Source organism: Neltuma alba, unplaced genomic scaffold (genome assembly GCF_004799145.2).
Source record: "Neltuma alba isolate B1F8T4 unplaced genomic scaffold, ASM479914v2 tig00012088_pilon, whole genome shotgun sequence".
Lineage (NCBI taxonomy): Eukaryota > Viridiplantae > Streptophyta > Magnoliopsida > Fabales > Fabaceae > Neltuma > Neltuma alba.
In genome coordinates, this window is record NW_021636646.1 from 171,076 (window position 1) to 192,295 (window position 21,220).

At 38.9% G+C, this 21,220-nt stretch overlaps 3 protein-coding genes across 3 annotated transcripts; 2 read left to right on the forward strand and 1 right to left on the reverse strand.

The window, feature by feature from the left end:
• The first annotated feature begins 2,817 nt into the window (after nt 1–2,817).
• On the forward strand, nt 2,818–4,849 carry LOC114722285 (cyclin-dependent kinase inhibitor 7). Its single transcript, XM_028908277.1, has 4 exons — nt 2,818–3,523; nt 3,704–3,756; nt 3,978–4,172; nt 4,324–4,849. Exons 1-4 carry the CDS (start codon nt 3,173–3,175, stop codon nt 4,391–4,393), a joined length of 669 nt encoding a protein of 222 aa, XP_028764110.1. The 5' UTR covers nt 2,818–3,172; the 3' UTR covers nt 4,394–4,849.
• A 5,986-nt stretch (nt 4,850–10,835) lies between these two features.
• Nucleotides 10,836–14,720, reverse strand: LOC114722284 (uncharacterized membrane protein At3g27390). Its single transcript, XM_028908276.1, has 9 exons — nt 14,267–14,720; nt 14,003–14,111; nt 13,717–13,912; nt 13,502–13,635; nt 13,057–13,345; nt 12,840–12,946; nt 12,577–12,748; nt 11,874–12,322; nt 10,836–11,772 (listed from the first exon to the last, which is right to left on the reverse strand). The coding sequence occupies exons 1-9, from the start codon at nt 14,355–14,357 to the stop codon at nt 11,544–11,546; spliced, it is 1,776 nt and encodes a 591-aa protein (XP_028764109.1). The 5' UTR covers nt 14,358–14,720; the 3' UTR covers nt 10,836–11,543.
• A 2,421-nt stretch (nt 14,721–17,141) lies between these two features.
• Nucleotides 17,142–21,220, forward strand: LOC114722245 (B3 domain-containing protein Os01g0234100-like). Its single transcript, XM_028908229.1, has 7 exons — nt 17,142–17,478; nt 17,791–17,862; nt 18,740–18,771; nt 18,868–19,024; nt 19,119–19,325; nt 20,206–20,296; nt 20,411–21,220. Exons 1-7 carry the CDS (start codon nt 17,281–17,283, stop codon nt 21,142–21,144), a joined length of 1,491 nt encoding a protein of 496 aa, XP_028764062.1. The 5' UTR covers nt 17,142–17,280; the 3' UTR covers nt 21,145–21,220.

Below are 21,220 nucleotides of genomic sequence, written 5' to 3' on the forward strand. Positions count from 1 at the left end.
CTGCCTTCTGGTTTTCTGTGCCCATTCTTTTAACTGAGCCTAGATACCATGTGCCTTTGTCCATTCACTTTTATTAATCCTCACAGGAATCTTCCACTTTATGCACCCCACCTCCCATTTCCCTTTCTTTCAAGGCCTGCATTATCACGTTAGGTCGCCTTTTACTTGAACCGAAACGTGCAAACATTCGCTCTACTTGCCACTACTTGCACATTATTAACTCATTCACTTGTCGCGCCCTTACTTTCCAAACTAATCAGAGTTTACATCATCTTTCCTTTGGCAGCTTGTCAGTGTACTTTCTTTGATCTCTAATGTAGGCAATTTTATGTAGGATTCCGATGGTATTCAGACTACTTATAAGACACCCTCTTTTCCCCAAAATATGTACCTTTCATTACAAATGCTGATGGAAAAGCTATGCATCACTATTTACAAATTCTTTTTTTAAAAAAAACAAACAATTAATTAGGTAATATTGATTCTTTTTTATTAACTTATAGCTAACGCATTTTGATTTGACTCTATCTTTATAGGTTTGTGTCATCTCTCATTTCAACAAATTAAAACACGAAATTGTAGCTAACATTGAGATATATACTTGAAAAGTTGTTCAGTCATGTGTGTGTGTGTATTCACAAGTCTTCATTGCTTCCTAAACCTTATTCAATAATATGCGAATAATTTGTGTAGAAAAAGTACTAAACCAAACCGTCCATCTCCCAAATGCAGCTTGTCCATATATAAAATCGCCCCTTATGACAGAAACTTCTGCCATGATGCATATGGCGTCCATCGTAAAAACATGCATGCAGAGTACAGCAGAAGATTTTTGTTCATAAAGCAACAGTAGTTAACCGTCCTATCTAGACCCAATAATAATGTTATTGGCCAAAAGAAAGAATGATAATGTTTATTTCCATATCAATATTACCGAATATCATATTGTTTTTGCCAAGGTGTGGACACAGTCCCTCATATAATAATTAACTATTGTTAATTACTACCCCCGTTCTAGTTATAAGAGCTAATTGACTAATTTGAAGAGATTAAGAAAAGAAGTTAAGTTAGTTATTTGTAATAAATGTGTTGTTTTTCCTAAAATATCCTTATTAATCAAATATATTGGCTAGAACTACTATTGTTAGAAGGACTATCTTAGAAAAAAATATATAAATGTGAGAGACAAAATGAATTGGGATCTTATATTAAAGATCAAAATAAAAGTCAAACAAAGTCTTATATTAAGGACAGGAAGTAGTATTATGCAGTAAGTTTTTACTTTTTTTTACAATACGGATGGTCTAAATGTAATTCTTGTTTGGGTCTAGAAATTTGCGGTACTACGCTTTTGTTTCAGATCCCGCGTCATATCGATCACGGTGCTTTGGGGCCCTCCGCACTCCCCACATGAGAATGCATGAAACGGACACCCCCGCGATAAATAAATGGGAACAAACCCAAGCCTCCCCAAGCTAGCCAGTACTGTATATTTAGCACGTTTAAAGAGGATTTTCTTTATTTTTGGTGGAGAAGAAGGCAAAGATGGAAGGAAAGGCTTGGCTTTGATATTTCTTGAAAAAATACGACAATAATTAATTACTGGGCCTGTTGTGCTTCAGTTTTCATACTCCCTCCTCAACATCCAACAAATTTTCACCAAAAGAACTTCAACATATAAGTATAGCCAATAGTATATGAGTGAACTTTCTTGAGGGATAGAGGAACTGTGAATCTTTTTTAAAAAATTGAGCTTGATGATCTCATCAAGTAGCCAAAAAGACATACATATATATATAGAGAGAGAGAGAGACAAACAGGCAGCTCAAGAAAGGAAGGGGAAGAAGTGAAAAAAAAGGGAAAGAGGAAGAGAAGGATATGAAGGATGGATGAGTTGCATGAGAACGGACGTAGGTATAGACCATATAGAGGGAGGAGGCGATAACCCCAGCAAGAGCCAAGACTATGATGGAAGTGGTCCATATTTGTCTGGCAATGGGTCTACCCGACCCACGTGTAAATCCTACATCTACATGTGCCACATGCGTATATATCCACCGTATGGGGCTTCCCCATAATTCTACATTTAATTTGCACTCTTACCTAACTCTCACCCCGTTATGGCCCTAAATTAAATGACCATGTGTCCCCTGTCCAGCCCCTTCCTCCATACGTGAATTACTCCTGCCTAGCATCACATCCTCATTTCAAACCAACAAGCTAGCGCAGCACAAGAGCGGGAAATATCATTTAATATCCATCCATCACCACTTATTCTTAACGACACTAATCAAAATACACGCTACTCATGAAGAATACTACTGTTGGAGTAGTATATAGTAATGTTCTCCCATAAAAATGACTGCTTGCATTATATATACTCAACAATGTACTGCTGAATGCTGAAATATAATTAGTACAAACAACTGCATGGTTGAAAAGAAATAGACACAGAATCATTAACCACTTGAAAGGGTGCAAATGCGAATTTAGAAGGCTGATAAATGGATGGCGCGGCAGAGAGTTAAAAATAATTAAAAATAACATTCGGCCGATAAACGCCAAATCCTCGTGTGCTGATTCGGCCTCTCAAAAATAAAATAATGCGTTGCACGAATTGGAAGGGAGGCGCAGCTAGTAGTGCGGACGGTGGCAATTTGGGGCTTCCGCAGTCGCATGAAGGATATATCGGTAATTCCGTTCTGTGCACAATAATTTTGCCTGAGACCGGCTCTTCACCGAACGGGACTCCGACCCAAATAAATGATTCCCCTCCTCCGTCACACACACACACACCTCATCCCCCGCATTAACTGTTAACCAAGCTAAGCTTTTAAAGCTATGAGAAGCTCATTTCCCGTTTCATTTCCGTCCCATTAGTTCCAACGTCAGCGTCCTTACGTGGGCCCCTTCTATTCGCTTCTTCTTAATAACGGCGCCGTCAAATTCCCCGTTTCCACCTTCCCCCCGTCTCTGTTAACAGGCTCATCAGGGCTGGACCACCACAGCCACCGCCACTAACAAAAACCGACTGCACAATCCAGACCCTCCCTTCACGATCACAATTTCCTCGTCTCACCACACACGAGCCCGCACACACATTCTTCTCTCGCGCCCGTCTCATTCTCTCGTTTACATTAACCAAATCGCGAGAGCGTAACCTTTGAAAGACATGACGAGGAAGTGCCGAAAAATTGAGCAGATTAACGCTGTCATGGAGATGGCTCGGGTGAGCATGATCGCCGGCGCTCGGGCAGCATTAGCTGCAACTTCATCCGCAACTACACGCAAGAGGAGGAAGCCTAACAGCGACGAACATCTCAAATTTTCTGTAGGATCATCCTTTGTTCAGCTTAACAGTAGGAGTCCGGTCATCACTCCATCAGAAACCACGCTATTGCCGCCGGCGGAGTCAGAGGCACGCTGCAGCAGCCTTCACACCTATGAATTCCCGGACTCTTGTTGTTCCAGCAACGGATCCACCGAGCAAGACAAAGAGAGCATCGGTTTCTTAGATCTGGAGGTATAGAGTTTGCTGCCTCGTGAACCATTTGATGACAGTGATTTTCTTTTTGTTTTCGCTCTCAATGCCTTGTAGTGGACATCCATTTGTTGCGCTCTATAATTGCTTGTCTTTCTTAGTCTTTCATAATTTTCACCAAAATTGAATTGATCGAATGCATGGTGTTGGACATGTTTGCAGGTAGAGAGCGCTCAAGTTGAAACGTCGACGTGTAATTGCAGCGCCGACGAAAGGTTTTAAAACGTCGATATATATTTAAATTTTTAAACTGCTTCCGTTTGTTCAAAGTTTCGACAGTTATTTGTTTGAATTTGAAAAATCGTGAAATAAATGGGATCTCTTAATTCTTTCCGTTTAAAATCCGGTCATTCTTCCGCAAAATATATATTTATATTCAACTTTCAATATAAATACCCTGAATCTGAATTTTCTCCGTCTTTCTTTTGTTACGCAGGAGAGACATGAGCGTCACGAGCGAGCTCCGAGCCAAGTCAGAAGACATGGAGTCGGCGGAGAAACCGAAGGAAAAGCTCATAACGGAGGCGAATTCCCACCATAAATCCAAGGGGAAGAAGAGGCCAACAGAATTGGAGCTGGAAGAATTCTTCGGTGCTGCCGAGAAAGACATTCAAAAACGGTTTGCGGAGAAGTACGTTGATCAAACAACAAAATTTTTTTTCGCTTGTTCATATATCAACGGCATTCCACTTCATATAATGAACGGCTGAATTTTTTTTTCATCCGGATGAATTTTCCCGGCAACGGTAACTTACATCTGTATTCCCCAAAATTCGGTGCAGGTACAATTATGATATTGTGAACGACGTGCCCCTGGAAGGACGCTACGAGTGGGTTAAGTTAAAGCCATAAACACTCTCTTCTCCGCAGCCAGCCTTCCGTAATGAAGATAGCGATCCACGACGCCAGTTTCTGACATTATGCTTACGTTTAGTTTAGGTATTTCAATTCCTCTTTTGTTTGGTGTACAGATTGCTTTATGGTCAGGCACTATTAGAATTCTCCTACGTTTGTTCTTTGTACGGGTTGTACGGACAAGCAGGCTTGCGCAGAATTGTAAATTCCCACGGTGAAGAACAGACGGTTTGAATAACAGAATTCTAGCGTCCATTTTCCTTGACCTCCCAAATATTCGCGTCTGTTTCTCTGTGATATCTTTTGCAGATCCTTCCTCTACAACCTGCAAGGTACGAGAAAAGTCAGTGACAGTATCTCCTTTTTCTTTTTCTTTTATTTTAAAATTATTTTCCTTATCTCATGATGTTAATATCCTTTATCTATCTTTATTGTCTTTTTCCTTGGGTTTTATTTAATTCAGCGCTGATTGTCTTTTCCTTGCATAGCTGTTAAAAAATTTTGCCTATTAACTTTTTTTTTCCCATTTAATAATTGAGACATCTGTCGATGGTGCGGGATTTTATTTGATAGTAGTAATAAAGAAATCAAACTCAATGGAGAAGACAGGGAGAGCATGGTGAAAAGTTTAAAACGGGGGATCGAATGAGCGTAATAGCGAGGATAATATAAAAGGTGGTGACTGTTTATTTCATTGGAGGGGGTGAGAGGAGCAGGAATGCACCATAGCGGGTAAGTTACGGACACGTGTTTGAGGGCTTTGAAAGAAAGCTGCCTTTATCCCCCATGTGACAAGGTGTCTGCAGGGTTGGAACAAAATCCAAACTCACGCACAAGCAAAACAAAATGGGCACCAAACTGGAGGATTATGTTTATTTCCACCATTGTTTCTCCCTTGTTTCTCCGATCTTCCTTGTTCTCCCTGAACATCCACCCCTCATCTCCCAAATAGCTGAAAGTATTAACAGGGCTAACAAAAATCTTAAATTCTAAAATGTCTTCCAATTCCTTTGAAATCAGCAATTCGAATGTGATGTAGAGAAAATATCAATTTTGTGCATGGGGAAGGAGTAGAGGAGGAGGTATAGAATGTGGTCCTGCAGCAGTGCGTAGGCTATAGTACGATACTTACATGATTGGGCCGTCACATTGGTTGATTATTTTTAGTTTTCTTTTGTTTGTATTTTTCAACGAGAGAAATGCATCACGGCGTGGGAGGAACGTGTTTGTCGCGTAGTGGCTAGGTGGCATAATATTTAGGAAGTGGGTTAGTAGTGAAGCACATGGTGTGAGATTCGCCTGCGTCTCTATTCCGATCGCTTTATGCCCCGCAGTGCACTTGAGAAATCGTTGCTTTCCGTTAAGCTGTAATCATTGCCTTTACCGACACGCAGGGTATCATTTTAATTTTCAGGGGCCTTCTTTCCTCGCCAGAAATTAAATGGATCGGAATCTCCTGCAGACTTACCAGCCAGCTGGGAAAAAACTGTTTTTTTCACCTCCTGCCCATAGTGGCTTAGGCTATGAACAAATCACGTCATCACGAATTGGATCGGAGGTTATATAGCGGCTCTGATATTATTTATTTCCATCGATCAGTCTCATTTGTACAGTGATTTGGAGGGGAAAATGTAGATGAGACAAGAAATAAATTCACGCTGCTATTAAGTTCTTCGTTCTAATAAAAAGTAGGCCAACGCGGGGCCTCTTTTCTATGGCCACATGACAAAATTAATGATGCAGAATTTCACACAGAGAAGAATAGTATTAATGAGCGGGGAGATATATATTAAATCGATAGCACTAAATAAATTAGAGCATTATATATATTAATGGGTTAACGTGGTATTATTTTGGGTGCAATTTTATCTCCGAGGCATTTAAATTGGTGCATACCCGTCCAAACCGTTAACTTTAGAAACGTCCGTTACTCCCAATTTGTAGCCGGGTATTTTCTTATTTTGAAGGTTGCCACGTATTCACCGAGTATCCACAAGCCGTCCTTCTGCTGAAAGTGGTGTGACGTACTGGAGATGGAATGGTGTGAGTGAGGGTTTGAGGGTGAGATTGATGGGGGACGGTGGACGCAGCTTCCACAGGGAGGAACCAATTCATGGCCCAAAAAAACCGATTCATATATAAACCTCTTGCTCAATAGGTGTTGGATTTCTTTGCGGCGCTACGGAAAGGGAATCAAAAGCAGATGAATTTCTTTTTATTTCCTTGTAATTTGCCCAGTTTAAATAATACAAAATTTATATTCTCAGGTGATCCAAACCAAGAAGACTCCTTTCAAATCATGATGCAAACAACAAAGCCGAATGAAGATCAAATTATTCGCTTAATTAAATGTTCTCGCACATCAAAAAGGGGCTCCAATTAAGCAGTAATATTAGAATTAGAAATCGCAGAAAAAAGAAAGCGTGTAAATTTGCGTCGTTCGCAAAGTTCATTTCAGAAATTTTAAGACTCAAACCCCATAACCAACTCTCCAGATCTACAATAAAAGCTCGCTTTCAGATATGGCACTTTGAATATCAGCGCATTTGACGACGACATTATGGTATTGATACCCTCCTCTTCTTCAATTAGGTGGTCATCGTACCCATTTTTGTTACTTGAAGACGATCACGGCCCGTGACGCTCAGGAGTAAGCTTCACACGCGAGGAATCACTGCACGAAAGAGAAAAAGATCCCGACATTAGCACACGCCGGATTCGCTATCTCGGTCGCAAGCTCCGACAATAGAGTAGCACCCATCCTCGCCTGAAACCTATCAGCGACGATGACCCAAAACAGGAAATGCATCCTAGACGACCGGCAACGAAAACACAGAGATACTCTAATGGAGCAAGGAAGCTCGGGTTCCACGTGGAAATGCAACTCGGTGATTATGAGCTGTTGTATTTGGATTTGGTCGAAGCTTGAGCCCTGAAGACATACGGGGCAGCCTTCAAAAATACGTTTTTAAGGTTTACGATTTGGATGAGGTTGCACCAATTTAAACACTTCAAGAATGAAATTGTACTGCAAATAATTTGAAAATATTGAAGATGACTGAAAAAATAATTTAAATAAAGTGCTGAGTACACCTTAATCTAGTATTAGTTAAAGGTTTGAACTTAAACCATGTATATGCTTTAAAAAAAAAAAAAAGGACCATGAGTGTTTTGCTTTTATATTTACAATATTAACAGTACTGAAGATATTGGAAGGTCCCCGAATCTGATCTGCACGGCTTGTCCATCTCTGCATAGAACGTGTTTGTTAACAAACAATTAACAGAACGGCGACAAGAGTACGTTGTACTCCTATGCGAGTTTCACATCAGGAAACAGTAATTTTACTCTCGAAGATTTTAGCGTCAGACATTGTTGGGTTTTGTCTTGGTGTGTTTAATAGTGGCGCCTAGTAGGGGCAGGAGCTAGTATTTTGAAAAATGTGATGGGTTGATCTTAATCTCTGAGGCCGAGGGGACACAAGTGGGCATCACACTTTTTTTTGGGGAGGGGGGTTTTAATGGAAAAAAAATATACTTCTCCTGTTCTATTTATAACACATTTTCAATATATTTTATATTAAAAAAAACTTAAAATATATTAACTCTCTATTACAATATAGAGATATTTTAATTTTATTCATATTTAATATATATATACTTTTTAAAAGAGATAACTATATATATTGTAATAAATGAAAGATAAAATAGTATATTCATACTGAAAATTTAATGAGATAGCTTATAAATAGGATTAAAAAAAATCTTTTTTTTCTGTTATGTAAATAGCACCAGAAAAGTGTGTGTATTGGTAGAGTCCTATACATAGTACATGTACAAATAGATATTTAAAAAAAAATACAGGAGACAATGCAACGTGGGCTAACAGTAAGTTTTGATTCGAAAGTAAATGCTGACATTAAATTAAATATAAAACTTAGAAATGAGCATGATAGATGGAAAGAAGGGACAGCGGGAGGACGAGGAGGCACTAAATGCAAATAAGGTTTAAAACGGTAATTCCGCGCGTAAAGAAGCAGCAGCCACAACAGCTTGCTCAAACTTCGAAACGGTCACCAGCCGCAGATAAAGAAAGCAATTTGCAGAGGGGTACTTGCGGTGGACCCTCCCCTACATTTCCAGTGATCCATCGGGAAATTGGATGACACGGAGGAACTGATCACAAGCATGGATCTGCCTTTGGATTGAAGAATGAGAAAGAATCAGAAGTTGTCGCAGTTGATTTTATGCCTCGTTTGGGTGTTAGAAATTGATGCGTATAAAGAAATGCATGCACACATATAAATACACAAGGCTTTGTCTGCTACTTATACGCCTACGTTGGGAGAGATTTTGATGCAATTAAGTGTGGACAGATGAAAGAAGTGAAATAAGAGAAGTAATTGATTGAAGTCGTTGACTTTAATTTGATATGATTTTTATTTTGTATATCTATTTACGCACGCCATTAAAGGACCAAAGCGGAAAAAACAACATAGGCCTAACCACCAGAAACAAAATTAGCTAGCACCCACCATGACCATAGCCATTGGCGGAGAACAAGAGTATCCATAATAGAGAGGAGCAGTTCAAAAGTTATGAAGGATAAACAAGAACAACAACCACAAATTTGGTGATATAATCAAGCAATTCATAGCCAACAACCCCACGAAATGAAGATAAGGAAAACAAGCAAGTGAACAAATCAAAAGAAGCCATACCAGATGAAAAAAATGAAGAAACCGTCCAACAAATCAACGTGAAAAACTGAATATCAAAACCAGCAACCACAAAGAAGCAAAATATATATATCATCGATAATTTAAAAAATGTTTTCGAAAATAAGAAAACAATGCTTTGAGATATATATATATATATAGAGAGAGAGAGAGAGAGAGAGAGAACATGCATTTTAATCGATTTTTATCAAGAACACCGTAGTCATTTAATTCTAAGATTATTTATTATTGATAACAGTATTTTAGTCTGATCAGAGGCATAAAAAATTTAATAATAGTCAGATATTAAGTAAATACAATTAATTTAGTAATTTCAGAGGGATTAATAATAATTATTATTAAATATGAGTAAATGTTAATAGTAATATGAATGTTATGCGTGGAAGTTGAGTGGCTAATAGTCGTTGTTCATTCATAGTATTGCTAATATTAATTTGTGTGTTGATTAAACAATTTTTTTTTGACCAGGTTGATTAAACAATTTGGCAATTGAAAAGATGTAAAAACAATATATTGATTCAGTAATAAAATTTTTAATTACGGATTATACAAGAGAGTGGGGAGGGAGGCCTGTTACCGGAAAACCCATACTTATTAACAATGAGGGAGCCGAGCTACTATTGTCGGATCTTGTGCCCGGTGCCCCGATCCTTCCATTTGTTGAAAGAACTAAATAGTGAATTCATACAAGTGACAAAGTTTTTTTTTTTTTAATAAATTGACAAGGAATTTCGATTCAGGATTACTTCAAATCATTTAATATTACGTACTTTTGTAATCTTGTCAATACATTTTACCCAACAAATGATATAACTGGAGAATATGGATTGTTGCATTGTGAATATTATGTGCCAAAAATCCAAGTTTTTAAATTTGTGTACTATTGATAAATTATGTCAACGACTTGTAAAGATGGAAACTTTGATTTCCATTCTTTGATTGAAAAATCAGGTCGACTCTTCCCACATCAACAACAACCATTAAGAAGACATTTTCGGCTACATATAAAATTATCAGGATAACATCACGCGGTAACGTGCAAGATAAGATGATTCTCACTGATTTAATTATTGTTCGCATTGAGAAGAAGATCGTTGAAATTTTCACCATAAGAATATAATATACTAGTGATTCAATGATTTTAAATGCCTTTTAACACTCAACCAAATCTGCAGCCACATGGATTTAGAAGCGGTATATTTAAAAATATATGGTCTTAAAGTCAAATTAAACGTTCTGCGTAGACATTGCTAATTGCGACGCTCTAGCAGTTGGAATGACGTGGTGGATAAAAGAGTAGTAGGTACTTTAAGTTGTTTAATTAACAGCAATATAAATACGATGAACTGCAGTCAACGGACTGCAATTACAACTGCCGCATTGATTAACAACTAAAAACGGGCAGTTCATGTCCACATCGTGGATCATAATGTGTAGGAAACTACAAAGGCAGACCATTTGAAGCACACTGTGCTTTGAGTACTATAATTTTAAGATCTACGTTTTGCTTGCCCTCTAAGAAAAATAAAAGTACAACATTCTACGCTTCTATTCGGTGCTTTTTACTGTTGCCAACAAATAAAATTGGGCAACCAAAAAAACAGCTGGACGTGAGTCAGACTACAGTGCAGCTATTTATTGAGGTCGCACGAAATGAAGACGTGGGCAACAACAACAATAATAAATCACAGAATTACCTAATTTGAATTATAAATGTGAATGCCATGTGACAATGATACTGCACAGGACATACCCACTCCGCATTTACTGAAGACAGGGATATCTGCCCATTTATTTGATTTCTTCATATACACACAAAATTGGAAAAAAAATGTTATCATGATGTTGGCTGTTTGAAGTTGACGTCCTCCACAATAACTCCATTTTTGCGCCTCCGGTAACTAAACAAGCTGTAAAAAAAAAAGGAGGCAAAGGTGTTTTTTTTCCTCTTTTTTTTTGGGGGGGGGGGTTACAAAAGGCAAATGTTCATTGAAGCCTTGAAGGGCCTAAGAGATCTAAAGAGAAGAGTCTTTGTTGTATCAAGAGAGAGAGAAGAGTCTTCGCAGATCCAAATATATTTTAGGCCCAAACCCAAGTGATGCGTCTAAACTTCAAAACGGGCTTGTGCCTAAATGGCTCCGGTGAAATCTTACCTTTCCTCTCTGTCATGTCATCCAGCCACGTGACACCGAATGCTTTTCCCACTGCCATACCTGATTCTTGGTACGTCCCGTTGCATTTTAGCCAACACAGGTTTGTACTTTTGGAAGCCACTCGGTTTCAATTTGGCAATTCACCACCAAAAGGCCTGGGAGAGCGAATACACCCCGGCTTTGACCAAAAGAACAAAAAGAGATAATAACGATGAGGAACTACGAAAAAGGAATTGGCTCTACAGCACTTGAGGACCTAAAGGCATATATACAGCAATCCATTAATGGAGGGAAGGAAAAAAAAAAAAAAAAACCAATACTTGGCTATCCTAAACATTTCATCTGAGGTGTTCGATACTATAAAACTGCCGGATCGTAAAGATATGTCCCGATCCACATAATGAACAAGCAAAGCCTTCACGATTTGGTGAAATCTCCTCCTGTAAGTTGGAAACCTCGACACACTCTTTATCATTCCAATCATCCTAAGAGTGCATTAAGGCATATATCTATCAGTCAAAGAGACAAATAAGGCAGAGACTGTTTCCGAAACTTACAAGTCAAAATGCAAACATAAGTCACGTACCTTCTGCTAATTCCCTGGATCTGGGCAGCTCTGAGAGGATCCTGAAGCACTAAACCACCGTTATCCCAAGCCTCCATGCGTCGTGCGTTGCTTCCAAACAGAACTACTTTCTCCAAGTATCTAACTTCACCCTCCTCCAATTTTATGACGCTAATCTGTTCCTTCAGAACCATTATTGGATTGAAGAACCAATCCAATAGTTTGTCCTTGGGTCTGTTCAAATGAGTTATCTCTAGACCATCTATTAGCAATAGGCCATTTGAGTTGGATTTGATGGAGGACAGAATGGTTTGCAGAAATGAATAACATGGCAAGCCAACTCCAACGATGGCAGCTTCATTGCTGTTCCTGCCCTTCAACCACTCATAAAGGTCAACATCTGTCAGTACATTTGCATCCAGCAATTCCTTGCCTCTCATCTCACAACTCCTCATCATATGGTCCCATATCTGTCACATTAAGTAGGGCATGAGAAATTTTCAATTTAAAGTATCAAAGCTCAAGCCAGAGGAAAACATCCAATATGACCAGAATCACGTCTCGAGTCTCTAAATTTTCCAACAGTTGACTTGACCCAATGATGACAAATTTTCAATTTATATTAGGAAGACAATTTTCCATCAGTTGGGTTGAATTATAGACCAAACGATGACCCTGGGTGCCTGAACCATAAAACGAAGGGAGAGGGTGAAACTTGAAATACCTGCACCATTTTCACTTCATGAATAGCCTCTCTAACTGATCTTGAAGGAGTTAAGTTTGGCATAAACATTGCAGGTGAATCCGTAGTGGGAACTGACATGCCACTAGCTACACTATTACCTTTTACAGAAAACTCTGATGAATGCGCAACCCATTTCTTTCGGTACCGGGGCCTGGCTGAGCGCAAATCGATTGCTGATGTTAGCGGAACAAATTTCCATGCACTAGAAAATATGAGAAGAAACTAATTAAGAGAATGGTTACTTTGGAAAGAAAGTTCCCTCACGAAGATAGAGCCAGTCGTTTGTGTATTCATCGAACTCAGCAACCATTGCAATCACATAGGCTACACCTCTACGAAAGGATCTCTCCTTCACCCAAAAGGAAGTTTCAAAGTGAGTTCAGTAATTAAGGCAAGGAAAAATCGCCCAGCTTCTGGAATGGGAAACTAGAGAGAGGGGGAGAGAGAGAGAGAGAGAACCTGAAATACAATAACAGATGCATAAAGTCCAATAAAAAAGCTGGAGAAAATAGCCATCAAAACGCTCGCAACGACAGCGAGTGGCCACATCAGTATGGTCAGTCCAGCAATTGGGATACAAGCAGTTTCAAGAAATGGGCCTTCTCTACTAATTAAATCCTGAATCAGTCGGAACCAGCCTTTGAACAACATGTATGGACTCTTTACAAGGGCAATTGCAGTAAAAAGAGGAATCTCAACAATTAGCCCCATTATTCCCACGATGATACAGGCAGGAACATGAATTAGCCTACAACCAAAGAACAGAAATCTCCATTTGTCATAATCATCCTTATGTTTTTCATCATCGCAGAGCAACCTAGTAGTCAAGCATATGATTACAGTTCTTCTGACTTCTATGCTGCTACTAAAGGAGTGGTTCACATAGTTAAAATAGGAACTTCACCTTAGCCTTTGAAGCTCGTCAGAAGCAGGTGACTCACGTAATTCCTTCAAGTAACTTGAGTACGAATGGTAACACATATCTGCAAAATCTCTAACTACGGTGCAACTCCCTTTGATAGTTCCCCAGGTACCGTCCTAAGTTCAATACAAGTAAATAAAAATGAGCGCAAAAAAGTAGACAAGTGTTGAGAAGACAAGATCTTATAAGATCATCACCACAAAAGAGTGCAAAAACTTCTTGGACTCGCGATCATGTCGGAAGGCCTCGAAAGTGGAAACCCATGGGGTGAAGAAGCCATATCCTACCCCGACAAGAACGCTTCCCGCTATGCCTAGAGCCAACCATAAACCAAATAACGCAGGCAAAGCAAACAAAATAGCAACTTTCATAGCGGCATCAAAAATATTGATCCTGCAAACATAAACCCATAAGCGCAAGAGGTAGAAGACTGAAACTCATAATCATGGAGGAAAAAGAATTCGGAAACGGTGAAGGAAGTACTTCAGAAGGGTATAAACCGTCCAGGCCACATGTGCAGGGAACAGCCCCAAAATTACGCTTACATTCCCTATAATCAGGAACAGAGCAGCGATAGGACCCACAAGCAAGCCTGCAGAATTCCATGGAAATTTCAAGAAATTATTGTTTGAATCTATTTTGAAGCACAAAAGGATAAAAAAAAAAAAAACAATCATAAGTATTTGGATTCACCAGCAGATACTGAATCATGAACGAAAGGGTATGAAAAGGGGCGAAAGAAGTGACCTTTTATAGCGCCGCAAACAAAAGCAGAGCAGAACGCTAACACCACGTAGGCAACCTTCATCCAACCATTCAAATGGCCAGGAAAGTCCATGCTAAAGAATCATGAAGACGTTACCAGCACAAAACTGGAATTTGAATGAAGTTTCGAGTACAGTTCTACAAAATAAATTGGGTTCAAACTTCAAAGAGTAGAGGAAAGAAAAGGAAAATTACTAAAAATAAGAGTTTTGAAGACCGGGGAGGAGGCGTGCGCTGCAAGAAGGTAACAAAAGAAGAGAAGGAAAACGGAAACTCAGCCAAAATCAATCATAAAGATATTTGGGGCCAAAAAGTAACAATGTCACAGGCGAAGGAGAGAGAAGGGGAGGAGAGAGAGCGCGAAGAAGGAATAAAAAATAGAGGGCTGTGTTGTCATTGACCAGTCCCGTAACTCCGACCCCTACTATCCCACAACCCCAATTCCCCAAAAGAGGAAAAAAGAGGAAATGGGGAAAAAAAAAAACAAAACAACGGTCTTAACGGCAGTTGTGGCACTACAATCCAACGGGCAACTGCTTGCCTTATTAGGTACTTGAAACGTCTTGGGGTGACACCATTGCGGGGGCAAGGCCATACACACAATATAGACATACATACATACATATAAATTCCACTGGCATGAGCACTGTCAGCTTAATATTATACTTAAAGTTCCATATTCTCATAAATTTTTATGGAATCAGATCATTAATTTGACAAGTTTCAGTTCCCCTTTTCCATCAATGCTCTACTCCGATGACAAATAAAAGCATACCTATTCCAGAATTTGCGGGTGAAAAATCGAGTATCATTGCTTTCAGTTCTTTTGAATTTATAAGTGACACTATATGTGGCTAATCACAAACAAGAATATTTATGTAGGGTGGCAGTGTTTCTTTAATGATACGGCCACTTAAGCATTCTGGAAGACAAAATTTATCACGTGATTTTCCGCTCCTCATATGCTGTCACACTGAAAAATTGTGTCTTAATTGATACCCTGGGTCGTGGGAAAATTGAGTTGTTTCTGTAATTTGAGGGCATGAAACGTGGACGGCCAAGATTGACAAGCAGCACCAACCATCATCATTTGACTTGGTCAAGACAGGGATGTTGGTCACGATGATTCATGTGATTGTTAAGTGTTTAAATTTTTTATATCCAGCGCAACCCCCCAGGCTGCTTCATTCATCGCTTTCGTTAAGCAATAGCATGTGAGAAAAGGAGATAACTAGCAACTAACTATAACTTCTGCAACCACATATCCAATTTGTTTACTCTAAAGCTAGCTGTATGTGAATGGGATTTCTTGAATGTCCGTATATAAGTTGTTGAAATATTCAAGTCTTCGGATCTTAGAAAATTAAGGAATGCCTGGAGAATAAGGCGTGCAAGAAATTCCAACGTCATAACGAGACAACGGCCAGCTCCTCCGTTCACCTAGACTGCCAAAAAATCCCAAGTCCCTGTCGTTATTCTTAGCACGAATTGGATTTGCGATATTGATATGTTGGTGACAACCGGCGAGTGCTTAAAATCTATTTTATCAGGATTTTCTGGCACATCCCTCCTCTTAATAATCAATCAAACTAGTTTGTAATACAAAAAAGTGATGATTTTTGCACTTGTACGGACGAAAAGACTGGTCGAATATCAGTAATTGGCAGCAAGGCAACGCGATAGAATTATTCCATTCCTTTTTTATTCTTACCCTGTCATCTGGAATCTGTCCATTCCCTTCTGTATTTTTGTTTCGCCCACTCAACTTCATCCTTCTTGTTCCTCTCGTAGTTTCAATATAACAATAATTAAAGAAGTGAGCAAGTGGAACCAAGATTACACGAAAAGATCTGATCTTTAATGCACGAGAGCTGGACAGGATCACAAGATTGCGACGAGGTAGTTTATGATGTCAATTAGTTGCATTCTCAAACCATCATTAATATGTATTCCTGGAATCACGTAAATTCCCTTTTATGGTGCGCATTCGTTAATTGGAGTCTCATGTTTCATTCTAGTACGCTGCTCATGGCAATTCAAGGTCCAAGTGCAGGCCGCTTTCATTTTTAACTAAAAATATGAGCTTTTTATGATGCAGTCAAGTTATATATGTGAACTAAATTGTTTTTCTCACTATCTAATTGAAGAGATAATTAACTTACTTAAATTTAATCGTCCACTTAGGCCTGGCTCTCTCCTTCCAGCCCAAGTATTATTGTTCTCTGTTGTAGTAACTGCAACCAACACCATTCCTTTGTCTTTTCTCATACCCCGTTTTACTTGCCTCAACAATCTTTTCTTTTATTATTGCAAGTTAGCTACCTAGCTTTTCCCACACAATGCCTACCTATACTACTCCTCCGGTTTTTAATATAGGACCTAATTCTTGAGTTAGTTTTGGTCCTAAATATAAGACTCATTTCTCATATTTATCAATGTTCTCTAAATTATCCCTATGGATACTCCCTCAACCATAATCAAATAGAAAAGAGAGATAGGTATTAAGAAAGATGATTATAGTGTTTTAGGAAAAATGTATCACTTTTCTTATAATTAACTATTTTACTTAACTTCCTTAATCTAATCACATTAGTTAAATAAGTCCTATATTAAGGACCGGAAGACTACTATATATTCCTATTCTCAAATGATTCAAAAAAGCAGGAAAACGCTAATTTAGCTCGATGTGATCCAAGGATTAAATTTAGCTATGAATCATTTAATAAAAATATGATAACATTTTCCCCAATAATAAAATGTATTATTATAAAATATTACCTCGACGTCGTTAAGTTATAAAGGTTACATACATATGATATTGTTTTGCTTGTTAGCGAAAAAATGTAAGGAAGTTGGCATGATTAAAAATTGGAGGCCCTTCTTGGCCTCCTCTCTGGCCGGCAACGTCTGTAACTGTAATTGGGATTTGGTGATGGCCATGGAAGGCCAATAATCTGTTGCTGGCAGGCGGCAATTCCTGTTTGTATTGTGTTGAGATGGTGGTGGGTCATGGAAGTAGCCGAGCGTTAGAGGATCGGTCCGTTAAGAAGGAGGTAGCCGACCACCCTCGTGCTTCTACGGCTGCCGGAAAAGCCGTTACTCCTCCGAGGCACGGTAAAAATACGGATGACGATGATGACTTGACCCTGGCCAATTGGTCAAAGTCTCCCAAACGAGTCCCTCCTTCAACCACGGTTTTCTCTCCTCTCTTTATTTCTCCCCATAGTAGTTAATTAAAATGCGTCTCCCTCTTCAACGATCGCCTTTATGAGTATTTTATTTTACCCGGTAGAGATCTTAGGATTTGGGAGGCATTATTCGTTGTAGTACTTTAATTATCAATGGGGTTAACTTTGTAATTCTTTTGTCTTCCCATACTTCTCGTAAATTCACAACCAAGGGAATGTCTAGATGAAGCTAACACATGAAAAAGGCTTTTCTTTAGGTTTGGTTTTATTTCCAATTTAATATTTGATTACTTGATCCTTACGCTGCATTGTTTGCAGCACAAACGGAACAAGATGGTGCAGAATCAACACAGGCTTCAGAAAAAACATTTGGTTTCTATACCTAATCAAGTGAGTTTCCCATTTTTTTAATCCCTTTTCAGTCTTCCTTTTCGGCTTATGGCTCGAAGCATAATTAGTCTCTTAGGAACGTCATCTTGCATAACCATGTTAAGTTTTTATTGTCAACGGCTAGGAGGATGGAGGCATACATGTTTGCTTTAATGACGAACAAAATAAATACTCCCCATGATCTTGATGTAAGATTTAACTAACTAACTTGATTAGATTAAAAAAGTAAGGTATGTTAGTTAATTATAAGAAATATGACATGTTTTTCTTAAAATCATCTTTTTTAATATCATTCATCCCTCTCTTATTTGATTATGATAGAGAGAGTATCAATAGGAGTAATTTAAAAATAATAAATATAATAAATTGGTTTTATATTTAGAACCAAAATCTACTCAACAATTAAATTCTACATTAAGAAACAAAGGAGTATCAAATATAACATTCATAACAAGTTATTTGCATTATATGAGCCAACATTTGAAGAATGAACCCATATTATGATACTGTATGATCCGCGTCAAGGGGGCCAAAAAAACCATTATATGTGCGCAACTGAGCATCCCGAAATATTCACTCTAACTAGAGCTTATTCAATTTGGTGTGTTTTCAACTTTTTTTTAATTAACAATAAGATGGGGCTTTTTTTTTTTTTTTTAAATTGTAAGTTAGCAACACCGAGTACTTTGAGAAGTTAAGAATGTCAATTAAATGGCTTCTCCATTTCTTTTGTGTGTGTGTGTGTGTTTGTTTTTTTTTTTTTGGGGTGGGGTGGGGTGGGGTGGGGTGGGGTGGGGAGGGGGGGTCTAAATTATATGGCATCATCCATTTGAATTATAGTCTAATTTACTGAAGAGTCTAACAAATGCTGGGGCAGGGCTTATCCGATCAGGCACAAAAGCTTGCAAGGTTGGTGGATCACCTAGTATGATGTGCAATTTATTCTGTTCATCTTCCAGTTTCCACAGTTACTCATTGAACATTGATACATATCCTTGCTTGAAGCTCCACTAAGGTGGCAACAGACAGGACATTATCAGCAGGAGAGGCCAGGTCGTCTGCTGTGTTTCGAGCGGAGATGATCCAATCAAACTTAGATCCGAGGGTCCCTAGCTTTGTGAAGTCATTGGTCAGATCACATGTTGCTGGTTGTTTTTGGATGGTAAGAATTCCAAGAGACTCAAGTAAAAATTGCCCTCGTGTTGGAAACCCCCTTTGCATTGTATTCATATAGCAAGTTCTTCTGTACCTCCCAGGGGCTCCCTGCGTTTTTCTGTAAAAAACACTTACCGGATAGTGACACTACCATTACTTTGGAAGATGAATCTGATAAAGAATACCAGTTGAAATACATTGCTTGCAAGACAGGTTTAGGCTCTGGTTGGAGGCAGTTTTCTGCAGTCCACAAATTGCAGGAGGGAGATGTTTTGGTTTTCCAGTTAGTTGAGCCTTCTAAATTTAAGGTACGTTCTTTGGATTCTCCCCCCCCCCCCGGCGCCGGGGGGGGGGGTTCTTTTAGTGCTTATACTGTGAGTTTATGGGTTTTGTATTTCAATGGCAATATGACGACTAGATTGTAAAGCAAGAAGGATGGCATGTGTGACCACTTATTCCGTTGTAAGTTCTCTGTGTCAGTCACGGACCTGTTATTGTGTAAGTATTGATATTAACCACCTCTCTCCAATATGAGATGCTAATAACAACTGAATGCGGGAGGTCAGTGTCCCTTAGTAGTTCCCATGGGTCCTAAATGTTTAATGCAGAGTGAAGAAAGACAAAGCACAGTTGCAGACATATGACGGGGGAAATTCAGTGAAATGAGTTACCATCAAATATGGTGGAATGCTGTGGAGGTTTTGGCCTTTCTCTCTTTCTTTTACGGTCATCGTTCAGGGATAGGTCCAATCTTCTTTAATTTCTTCCCTTTCTATAGGAATATTATAAGCAAGTAGCAGGTTTAGGTTATCCGTGAGAGAAACTCGATTTGTCTGAGAGAAAACTCTAGGCGGTTTATACAATGGCTGGCCTGGTATTGACTACTATCGAATTAGATGATTCTCTCGCTGAATTCGCTAGCATATCTGGTTTGATAAGGCAAACATCCTCTGGTGGAATTGCTCTGAATCTTAATACGGTCAATCTTCGTGCCTCTAAGTTGCTGCGATATATGTGGTTGGAAATTCATTGCTGCCTATTTCCTGCTCTCAAGTCTTAGATGTTCTGTTATCTCTTTCTCTTCGATACAAAAAACAATGCTGAGAGAAAGGAGTCATGATTTATCTCTAGTCTCTATGCTCTTCTTTCCTGATACTAGTTCCACTTTTCTTTACGCCTGTTTTTCAGGTATATATAGTGAGAGCAAATGGCTTAGGCGAACTGGATGGGGCGGTTTCCCTTCCGAATCTCGATGATTATACCAAGCAAAAAGCAAAAGGCAAGCCTTAGATCTATGCTCCTAGACCTGTGATAATTATAAACAAAAATGTTTGCTTTCTTGGTAGTATCCTAACAATTCTCCGTTCTTGCTTGTGGATATTCTAATATGAAGACAATGCAAACAAGGATGCTCAACTGAGTAATAGCCCTAAGAGGAAACAAGAAAAATCTGACTCGCCACCTCCAGTTGTCCAAAAGAAAAACAAGACAAGTGTGTCGAGAATTTCCCCCAAGGTTCGGCAGTGTGCTGAACAATGTGAATATGAAAGTGATGAAGCTGGTTCAGAAGGACTGGAGAGCCTTGGAACGGAACTTAAATTCAAGGATGTAAAAAGCTTTGAAAATTTCAGTATCATAATTGATGGGATTCCCATCGATTCTGAGCTCCCCCAGGAGTTTCGAAATAAGTATTACAAACTCTGCCATAGCCAGCAGGCCTTTCTGCACGAGAATCTCATAAAGGGCATCAATTATAACCTCATTGTCGGCATTATATCTGAAGTTGTCAACATTGCTGATGCCTTGAGATCTAGTTCACTGCATATTCCACCCGCTGAATTTGCTAAATGGGACAAAGAGTTGCTAGCCTTTGAGTATCTGGGGATGAATGTGGAATTTTTAAGACACCGGTTATGCAGGCTTGTCAACTTGGCATATGAAGCACAAGATACCTCCGAGGCTTCAAGGTATTCGGCGTCCGCAACTGAATTCAGTCGAGCAGATAACGAAATAATGAATATTGAAACAAAGCTTGAAGAATTGAAAGAAGCTTGTGATGGTTTTGGTGCTTATATTGAGAGTTTGAAGTACAAAGACGAACGCTTCCATCACAAGTTTCACCAATGAGGTCACTGCTACTTGCTAAACAAGACTATGTTAATCTTTGTTATGTGTTGTGTAGAAATATAACGTATCATATGTA